Raw genomic sequence first — 11,149 nt, 5'->3', positions numbered from 1 at the left:
CATCTTTAATCTGAAACAAGAAACACGGGGATTAAGCGGCCATTCTGTGTAAATTTGTATGTCTATGTCTATATGTAATATATACACGATGATTTTTAATCGGTGATCAGGAACATTTTTTTCTAACTCAGTAATTGATGTAGATCACGTTGAAGTTGTAATTACATGTAAAGAAACTTGTTTTTTTTATCATAATTTAAATTTTGAGATCAATTTTATCCTAATATCCTTGTCACTCTACTAATCGGTATCTATGAGTTATAGCCTCTTTACAAACTTAATGGCAATTGATAATTTATGAGTAATAACTTGTCATTGTCATTGTCCATGGTCTAATAAAACATGGTCTTCCATTCCCAGAGTGACACGGGGCTACGTCACAATAACATTGCCACTTTATTTCAACATAACATGTTACATGGGTACATTATACCTATGGTTAATAAGTTAAAATATTTTATAATTTTCATTTATATGTATTTTAGCTTAAATTTTACAATAACACGTCATTTTTAATTACTCGTTAGCAATATCTTCCGATTCACGAAAGAAATTTCAGACTTTCGGGTAATTCTGTTTATACTACTGGCAACACAGGATAGCGCTGTGCACATTTGACAATTCGGATCTAGATAACTTCATGCCCTGACCGTCATCCTTGTCGAACGCGTGTTAATTGTTATTTCCTTCTCGGTCAGTGTCAGCAGTCGCAGTGTTTTCCAAACTTTTCACGCCGTAAGCTTGGTAATTAATGTGTAACTGTGAATTAGTTTTTCAAACGTTTGTCTTGTATAGATAAATAAAGTTTAATTTAATACATTAGATTTGTTTTATTTTACTATGTTTCTACATGAATAACTTAAAATTAATGCCGTTAAAATAATTTTCACCGTTGGTTAAAATTCTCCCACATTTCAAAGTTTGAGAACCTGTAAACAGCATGATGACGTAGGCGCGTGTCAGTTAGGTCATACGCGAATCTCGGAATGGAGTACCAGGCGGAGTATATTATTATACCATGGTCATTGTCATTATGCATAAACAAAGTTATATAGACCCGTCAACATTACCCGCCATATCGATGGCACTTGACGTATCGTAGTTACTTCATGTAGGATAACCATGTATTTAGTGGTTATTCGTTTTAATTATGTTTTAACTTTTAATTAATTAAACAATGAGATGATTGCGTGAGACCTAGTCTAATAAGTTTAATGTGGGCTAGATATTAATATTTTTCTACTCCTGATCACCGATTAAAAATCATCGTGTATAAGTTAGGTTTTTTTTCACAGGGTTTTTTAAAGCACGCTTGCTACACCTATTTTAGTTTAACAACACATTATTTGCGAGAGATACAGGCAACACCCACGCTTTGATCTACATAATACAACTTATGAGAGTAATGAGCTTGTCATCTATCTTAATCAATTATTCTTTTGATTCAACAATGTTGTTAGAGGTTCAAATATTTTTTCTCTCAATTTTTTTGTACAAATTCTAGCGGTATGAATAAATCTAACGGAACAAAAAACTATTCAATTTATTTTATATTCTACCTACTCTCTCGTTCCATCTATCATCTTATTTTTTATACGACGTCTGAGGCAAACAAGAACACGGCCCACCTGACAGCGGTTACCGTAACCTATTGGCGCTTGCGACCCCATAGGTGTCACATGCTCGTTTCCGACCCTTTAGAAACCCGTACATTCCTTTTTTAAACAACCCCATATGTATTAATTAGAGTAGAAAGAGAGTAGATTTGTCTTTAATAACCTCAATAAAATCCAATCATCTTAAAATGTTTGCCCTCCTAGTTTACCCTACCACTATGAAGCAAAGCAGCTTATTTATGAAACTTTTAATGTACCAAAATATGGAGCGACTTTCCCGCCCTCTAACGGGAAACAATTATTCGTGAAAAGTGTAACATATAACATATACACGGTGGCCTAAAATATGTGCATTTCCATTGCCAGGGAGGTTTTGGGATTATACTGAGCAACTTTTACTATGGGACCAATCCCGAATTCGCGAAAAAATTAGAAAATGGACCAGCCAAAATGTATGAAACAGCCAATTTTTTTTCGCGATTTCGGGGTTGACCATAGTAAAAGTTGCTCAGTATAATCCCAAAACCTGCCTAGCAATGGGAATGCCCTTATTTTTTGGCCACCCTGTATAATACAAAAGATAATTTGGTGAAGATTGGTGAACCTTAATAATAAAATAAAAATAATCATTATTATATTTGCAGAGCTTACGACATTTTCGCGTTTTCTTTTTTCTTTTTCCGGTTATCAGGGTTTAATCTTTAGTAGGCATCGGAACGTCTTATCAATCACAATAATCCAATAAAAATGTTTGTACATCTATTGCTATGACTTCTGTCCACGTGCCCCATGTATCTACCTCATCGCATTCGAATCCAGCGCTGCATAAGCACTAAGTGGGCACCGATTTTTGGATAAGGTGGTGGTACTAGTGCTCGGCATGCTAATGCCCAATAGATGACACCCTGCTGTCACCTCTATTGACAATGACTTAAGTTTCAAGAGATGACCTACGGGACCGCGTCGAGCACCAGTACCACCACCTTAGTTGGTGACTTTTTATTTGGTATTTGGATTAAATTTGGCTGGTTTGAAAAGTATTCCGGGCGGGATAAATATGAAATCACAATTTGCCCCGAAAGAAAATGTATTCAGGTAATGTAAATTTCCGCTGAGCTAAAAATACACCATATTTTTTCGTAAAGGGGCCCACAGATTACCAGTTCGCCGGACGATATCAGCCTGTCAGTGCTGATTTTTTTACGACTTGCAGTGAAATTGTGCTTATATTGTACAGAATAAGGAACTCTATATATCCTCCAAATTTTATTGAAATCAGAAGAAAATAAATTCCACAACAAAGTGAAAACAGGCCCTATTAGAATTAGTCTGATTTTCTCTCGACGTCATCACTTTAGCTTAGATATAGACATAGACGGTATGTATAGTTAAAGGTCTTCGCACATTATAACAACTCACCGGCGACTCGACTCTATGCTAGACATTGATATTTAAGCCCTGTGTCATATGTTCAAGGTTTAATTTCAAAAAATGATTATAAAGTAGTGTACAACGAGTGGCCTACGCATCGTACACTAAAGGTCAACCCCGACACGTTTGTCACGCAATGACCACACGTCGTCCACGCAACGACTATGCGTTTGCGACTGACGCGTGACGGGCAACCATTTGCCAGCCCACCCGTCCGCCCCGTGCCTTCCCCCCGCCCGCCATCATTCACTATAGAATCGAAGGATCTGTATGTTATAATAAAGTGCCTTACGTTTATTTGTGACGTCCCACGGTCAAAGGTACCTTATGGCGGGTATGGAGTTATGCATACCCCAGTAATCTACAATAAATAAGCTATCGATAACACAAAAGATCAACCTTCTAGGTTGCGTAGTTACAGAGATATGATTTTTTGAAAATAATGTTGTGAAATGAGCAACTTTACGATAAAGAAGTTTTAAGTTTAGCCGCCTCAAAAACTATGTTCCTGAAGTAAGTTACATAGTTGACTACAAATAATAATGCCTTATATATCTGAGATTAAAAAAATATTGCGACTTGTTCTGTAATGCAAATAGAAACTTTTGATATCGACTGATTTATGTGTATACTAACCAATCTCTTGAAAATAAAGTTTTATTTCATTTTCACGATTGATTGCAATGAGCTCTCAAGATTTAAATTTTATCTATTAGAAAACGACACTGACAGACAGTTTAAGCAAAAAACAATACCGATTTAGAGGTGAAAATGTATTTTCTGACTTTTTCATATAAAATCACAAAATTGAATATTTTTACTTTTAATGTGACACACAATCAATTTTTCTGAGCACATATGAAAGAAATTCTGTCATTCAAATGAAATAAATCCTAAAACCCCAACTAAATACTGTATTTAACCCCTTATGCCACTTTAAACTTACATAACAATAACAGTATTTGCTCCATACATTTACGAAAAGGTACCTTATGGAAATAAATCTAATAATACATCACTACAAAATATCAATCATATTATAGTTTATCTTTTATGAATAGAAAATATTAATTTACATTAAACTGCCCCCAATTTAATTAGTTCTTCGTCATAATAATCTTAAAAAAGACCAATAATTTGTATGTAATGAAAAGGTACCTTGTGGTCAAGTTACATGATGAGGCATGATGATGATGGAACAGTTAGGATAAACTAATAATATTTTGGGGTTAAGATGGTATAAATCGTCTATTTCTTATCAATAATATATTTCGGTTGCTATTGAAGATAAGCGGCATTGAGGTTCAATGACCTCAGATATTCCATAAGGTAATGCGTCGGGTATTGGCATTTTTCAGCAAACCAATGGCTGATTTACTGCATGCGACCAAACCAAATGAAGATTATTCTAGTTAAGAAAGACTTGACGAGAGTAACTTTGGTATAATAGCAGTCTACTTGGATTTGTGATGTCGGTCTATGTACGGTTATAATATTTGCGAGGCGCCCCAACCAGAACTGAAATTATCAAATTAGTTTTGCAGAATGCTAATACAGTTCTCTACCAAACTTCTTTTCCCGTATTGACTAGTTTTTTTGGGAATTTTCAATCTTTTTTCCATAAGGTACCTTTTCTACTAAACTCTGAGACGACATTACTAGGCTTATAACTAACTTATAACAAAAATAAAAACAGGTAAACAAACGTTACGCATTAAGGTTTCAGATCACACAATAAAAAAATATTGAGCATTTTTTCACCTCTTTACAAAACATTTAATATCTCCGAAACTAGAAACCCTCATAAGGTACCTTTTCCCGTGGAACGTCACATTTAATATAGGTAATCTATACATATAATAAAGCTGAAGAGGGTCGAAAGTCTGTACATGGAAGATATTTGAAAAAAAGTTGGCTGGGGATACTTAGAATTGATAACAGAACGCGTTCCAACAGTTTTTAGAATTTTTGTCTGTTTGTCTGTTTATCTGTTTGTCTGTTTATTTGAACGCGCATCACGTGAAAACGGCTGAACCGATTTTGATGAAAACTTTACTAATCTGTCGAGAAAATCCCCGGCCAGGTTATAGGCTATAAAAATTCAACCCCTAAAAGGGGGGGTAGCCACAACACTCGATTGACTTAAGTTTGCCCCTGAATCGTATGGCGCTACTTAGGAAGGAGGGGCAAACTTTTTTCAAATATGTGTTAACACTATAGAGTAGCCTGGTAAACTAACAGATGACGCTGAATTTAATTCGATGTGACATAAATAAGCCACCGAGGAAGGATTTTGCCAAATTAACTCTAAGTTTAGAAGACCCCTCTTCTAACATTTCAATTAATCGTACGGATATCAACAAATTTAATTGAATAATTGTGTTGATTTAATAATACAACAAAATTAAAAGACAGTAAATTAATTGCCCCTCATTGCACAGTGCCATCTTTTGGGGAGCTGAGTAAACATTAAGTAACCAAGAAAACTAAAAATGAGTTTACATAGTTACGTAGTGGTAAAATAAACACACATATCAACACGCGTATAATTGCATAAATTTTTTTAAAATTATTTATTTTCTCCGTCATGAATTATACCTAATCGTAATTATATCGCATCCATATCAAATCCATATTCATACGTATCGCCTCCTTAAGCACTTAATAATGGCCACGAAGGTGGGTACTTTGAAAAAAAAAAACATTGACCTCTGTCATTTGCAGTGCCGGATTTTCTTTTAAGCAAAATAAGCACTTGCTTAGGGCACCATTGTCTAGGGGCACCAAAAATTATCGAAAAATTTACACGTTCGCTTCGCTCGCGTTTTCAATAACTTTCTAAGATATGATAAATGTGACATTCGGTTGGCGACTGCAGCAGCATTACTCTGCTGCAACGTTACTGCTGCAGGACTTTTCGTGATAAAATAATGTGTCCACACTAAAATTAAAAATGTACACCTGTCTATCAAATTGCGTTTTTTTTTATACCGAAAAATTGTCGCGCTCGCTTCGCTCGCGTTTTCAATAACTTTCTAAGGTATGATAAAGGTGAAATTCGGGTGGCGACTGCAGCACCATTAGGTAATCTGTTGCAACGTTACTGGTGCGGCACTGTCAATTTTCGTGATAAAATGATGTGACTGATTTCCATACTAAAATTAAAAATGTACAACTGTCTATCAAAATGCGTTTTTTATACCAAAAAATTTTCGCGCTCGCTTCTCTCGCGTTTTCAATGACTTCCTAACATATCATAAAGGTGACATTCGGGAGGCGACTGCAGCACCATTAGGTAATCTATTGCAACGTTACTGGTGCGGCACTGTCAATTTTCGTGATAAAATGTTGTGACGGATTTCCATACTAAAAGTAAAAATGTACAACTGTCTATCAAAATGCGTTTTTTTATATCGAAAAATTTTCGCGCTCGCTTCGCTGGCGTTTTCAATCACTTTCTAAGATATGATAAAGGTGACATTCAGGTGGCGACTGCAGCAGCATTAGGTACTCTGTTGCAACGTTACTGTTGCGGCACTGTAAATTTTCGTGATAAAATGATGTGACTGATTTCCGTACTAAAAGTAAAAATGTACAACTGTCCATCAAATTGCGTTTTTTTATATCGAAAAATTTTGGCGCTCGCTTCGCTCGCGTTTTCAATAACTTTCTAAGATATGATAAAGGTGATATTCGGTCAGGGACTGCAGCAGCATTACTCTGTTGCAACGTTACTGCTGCGGCACTGTCAATTTTCGTGATAAAATGATGTGACTGATTTCCGTACTAAAAGTAAAAATGTACAACTGTCTATCAAATTGCGTTCTCTTATATCGAAAATTTGTCGCGCTCGCTTCGCTCGCGTTTTCAATAACTTTCTAAGATATGATAAACGTGACATCCGGGTGGCGACTGCAGCAGCATTAGGTACTCTGTTGCAACGTTACTGCTGCGGCACTGTCAATTTTCGTGATAAAATGATGTGACTGATTTCCATACTAAAAGTAAAAATGTACAACTGTCTATCAAAACGCGTTTTTTATATCGAAAAATTTTCGCGCTCGCTTCGCTCGCGTTTTCAATGACTTTCTAACATATGATAAAGGTGACATTCAATTTTCGTGATATAATGATGTGACTGATTTCCATACTAAAAGTAAACATGTACAACTGTCTATCCAATTGCGTTTTCTTATATCGAAAATTTGTCGCGCTCGCTTCGCTCGCGTTTTCAATAACTTTCTAACATATGATAAAGGTGACATTCGGGTGGCGACTGCAGCAGCATTAGGTACTCTGTTGCAACGTTACTGCTGCGGCACTGTCAATTTTCGTGATAAAATGATGTGACTGATTTCCATACTAAAAGTAAAAATGTACAAATGTCTATCAAAATGCGTTTTTTATATCGAAAAATTTTCGCGCTCGCTTCGCTCGCGTTTTCAATGACTTTCTAACATATGATAAAGGTGACATTCAATTTTCGTGATATAATGATGTGACTGATTTCCATACTAAAAGTAAACATGTACAACTGTCTGTCCAATTGCGTTTTTTTTTATCGAAAAATTTTCGCGCTCGCTTCGCTCGCGGTTTCAATAACTTTCTAAGATATGATAAAGGTGACATTCAATGTTCGTGATATAATGATGTGACTGATTTCCATACTAAAAGTAAACATGTTCAACTGTCTATCGAATTGCGTTTTTTTACATCGAAAAATTGTCGCGCTCATTCGCTCGCGTTTTCAATGACTTTCTAACATATGATAAAGGTAGTGATCCAAAGGACTCGAGCCTTTTAGCTCTTTTTTTAGGGCTCGCCTCATCTCTTGACGCCTAAAAGGCTAAAAGGCTATTTAGCTCTTTAGCCCCCGAGCCTAATTCTATTTAAGAGCCTAGACTCTTGGGGCTTAATAAGGTAATTGTAAAATATTTTATCTGGACACAGTGGATACAGTCCTCTAGCATATCCATCTGTCAACTTTACTTCAAGTTCCGCCTCCAGGTGAGAGGGAGAGAAATTAGGATTAGAAATTAGCCGCTTACCGACACAGACCGAATTCCACGCGGGCGGAGCCGCGGGCACAGCTAGTCAGTAATAAAATCCCACCTTAGTATAGAAACTTGTTTAATATTCTTAATAAGCCAATAATATTATAACCAACTTCTTATGATTATTACATATTAATTATCCATGATCTATATTAAATGCTGCCACGGAACTCGTCCTTTGGGAGATTGAAAATAAGTTGCAAACATATCACGAGTTTCAAAAGCAGATGCCGAAGATTCACTTATATCTTCTGGAAGTGTACTTAGTAATCTCTGTTCATCATCATTATTGGCCGAACTCTGCCTTGTGTTGACTTCATCATCGGATGTTATATTATAACACCGCATGACATTGTGTAAAATACACGTCGCAAAGACCACAATATCAACATATTTTGGGTGTAAATGCAAATTCTTATTATAAATTCCAAATTTTTGATATAAGATGCCGAACGCGTTTTCAACTACTCTGTGAGCTCGCGATAAGCGATTATTGTATATTCTTTCCTTTTCTGAAATGCCACTTGAACGTGGATATGGTCGCAATAAATTCCTTTTTAAAGGAAACGCTTCGTCGGCTACAAAAACATGTGGCATTATTATTTCAGTACCAGGTAATGGTGTGTCAGTTGGAATATTAAATGTATTCATTTCAATCGCTCTTCCTAATCTTGACGATGCCAAAATTCCGCCATCACTATTCCTGCCATAGGCCCCTATATCGACAGCTATAAATCTGTATCTATCATCGACGATAGCCATGAGGACGATAGAGAAGTGTTTTTTATAATTAAAAAATAGCGAGCCGCTGCTAGGAGGGGCAATTATGTTTACATGTTTGCCGTCGATGGCACCTATACAGTTTGGAAAATTCCATTTTTTATTGAAACCATCTGCGATTCTTTTCCAGTCTTCGGTAGTAGGTGTGGGCATGAACTTCCCCTTCATTGTATTTATAATCGCATTGCACACATCTTTTAATATCGACCGGATGGTACTTTCGCCTAACCGAAAGCTTGAACTCATAGTCCTAAATGAACAGCCACTAATCAAGTACCTGAAACAACCAATTTTTCTTTATATTTATATTATTTTGTTACAGCGTCAGAATGTAAGAAGATATGGCAAAACTTAAGGGAATATCATAGAAGAGCCATTAAAAAGAAAGCAACTAAAAGTGGTCAGAGTGCTAATACTAATAAAAAATGGCAATATGAAACTGAAATGTCTTTTTTATTACCACATTATAAAGAACGGTCTACAGTGACGTCAGTGGACAACACAGATGATGGTGATGATGAAAATAGCTTATCTGAAATTCTTGCCAATGTGACTAATAATGAAGAATCTCAAGACTCGTCAATTACCTCGGAGCGTCCTGAATCTTCGGTGTCTATGTACGAATCATCTAGATCAGTGTTTCCTGACATTCCAAAAACGACAAAACGAAAGAAATTGCAAGAAACAAGTGCATCGGCGGTCTTAATGGAATATTTATTAAAAAACAAAAACGATGAAGATGGAAAGCAGAAAGACGAAATGGATAAATTTTTTTTTAAGTATTTCTAGCACAGTAAAAAAATTATCTACCTATAATCAAGCACTTTTAAAGTCAAGAATTTTTAATTTAGTTTCGGAAGCTGAAATACAAGAACTGAAAAATAATCGAAACTGTTACTATGAAGATTTTTTTGCACCAGGAACTTCTGGCTACACAACTCAAAACCTAAATGCAGGTACTACCGGTAGTAGCACCGCTAGCACCCAACAGCAAAATACAACGCCTATGGAAGAATCGAGGGTTGATGGTTTAACACAACTAAAGTAAAATTGCTTTGCTTTGATTTATCCTTTAACTTGATATATAAATAAATACATATAAATTATAAAAAAGTTTCTTATTGCTTACCTTAATGTCACTGCCAGCTTTTCTTCCGGTGATACAGCTTCTCTAAATCGCGTGTTTCTTTTGTAGATGTCGTCCTCAATAATATTAAGTACATAATAAAACAAGTATCTCGGCATACGGAAATAGATATAGAATTTTTCTTCGTCATCTAGCAGACGTTTCCGGATATTCCAATATTCCCCTTCTGATTTCCTTTGTCGCAACATATCATGTACCCAATATCTTCTTTTCCTGCTGTTTCGTTCATTTTCATTATCAAGTATAATAGCTATAATCGCCAGTTCACTGAATGTAAAGTTCGACATTTCATAAGCACACGACTTCTTTGGTCAAAATTCAACCGAAAACTGAGGTTAGACGAGTTGTCTGTTGAATAACCCACTCGTTGGGACCGCGTTGTCCACTCGTTGACACCGCGTTGTCCACTCGTTGACACCGCGTTGTCCACTCGTTGACACCGCGTTGTCCACTAGTGACCATTGGGTGGATCAACTAGTTGACTACTCATCGAGAGTGTGAGTAGAGTTGCTGCCGCGTTGGCGTGGAATTGTTATAATGTGCGAAGACCTTTATATTACTCCTTCTAGGTATAAATTTTAATAACTTTGATATCTAAGGATAACTGCTGTTGAGAAATAGCATCTAGCTAGATATTATGAAAGCAAGTCACGAGAACGTAAACACACACCAAGATATCTATATCTTAATAAGTAAATAACTATATTTATACGAGTATAATGCGCGTAGCGAACACACGTGTGTGAAACTTGAGGAAAACGAAGAAAATTTGTTTTTTGAAAACATGCTACTTACTACTGTTTTCCATGGCAGCTATTACAAAAAACCGGTTAACCGTATGTCCGTCACAACCGTATGGCTATCGAATGGAATGTACAGTAGGGGTTCTGGATTACAGCACCTAAAGTAATTTCAATTTCAGTGATTTAGGTAATTGGGCCCCATGACAAAAGTAACGATACGAAACGTAAATCCTAGTAATAAAACGTACTTAGCGTGTAAAAAACATGTTATTGTAAAATTACCTGTGATTCCGGTGCGCCCGCGATTACTACTGCGCTTGACTTAATTATGCCTTGATAAGATAAACCTAGCAATTTGCTTACGCGTAGTGATGGGGC

The 11,149-nt window shown here is 36.1% G+C and overlaps 1 protein-coding gene across 1 annotated transcript; it reads right to left on the bottom strand.

Moving 5' to 3' along the window:
* Positions 1 to 8,160: 8,160 nt before the first annotated feature.
* On the bottom strand, positions 8,161 to 10,577 carry LOC134802901 (uncharacterized). Its single transcript, XM_063775620.1, has 2 exons — positions 10,011 to 10,577; positions 8,161 to 9,158 (listed from the first exon to the last, which is right to left on the bottom strand). Exons 1-2 carry the CDS (start codon positions 10,313 to 10,315, stop codon positions 8,249 to 8,251), a joined length of 1,215 nt encoding a protein of 404 aa, XP_063631690.1. The 5' UTR covers positions 10,316 to 10,577; the 3' UTR covers positions 8,161 to 8,248.
* Positions 10,578 to 11,149: the final 572 nt, after the last annotated feature.

The sequence above is a fragment of the Cydia splendana genome, chromosome 25 (genome assembly GCF_910591565.1).
Source record: "Cydia splendana chromosome 25, ilCydSple1.2, whole genome shotgun sequence".
NCBI lineage: Eukaryota > Metazoa > Arthropoda > Insecta > Lepidoptera > Tortricidae > Cydia > Cydia splendana.
The sequence above is the reverse complement of the archived record's forward strand: the minus strand, read 5'-3'. Positions and strand labels throughout refer to the sequence as shown.

Excerpts from the sequence above, each read along its gene's own strand:
- LOC134802901 (XM_063775620.1), bottom strand. The coding sequence starts at position 10,315 with ATGTCGAACTTTACATTCAGTGAACTGGCGATTATAGCTATTATACTT. Across the intron at positions 9,159-10,010 it reads AAGCTGGCAGTGACATTAAG|GTACTTGATTAGTGGCTGTT; the intron begins GTAAGCAATAAG and ends TGGTTGTTTCAG.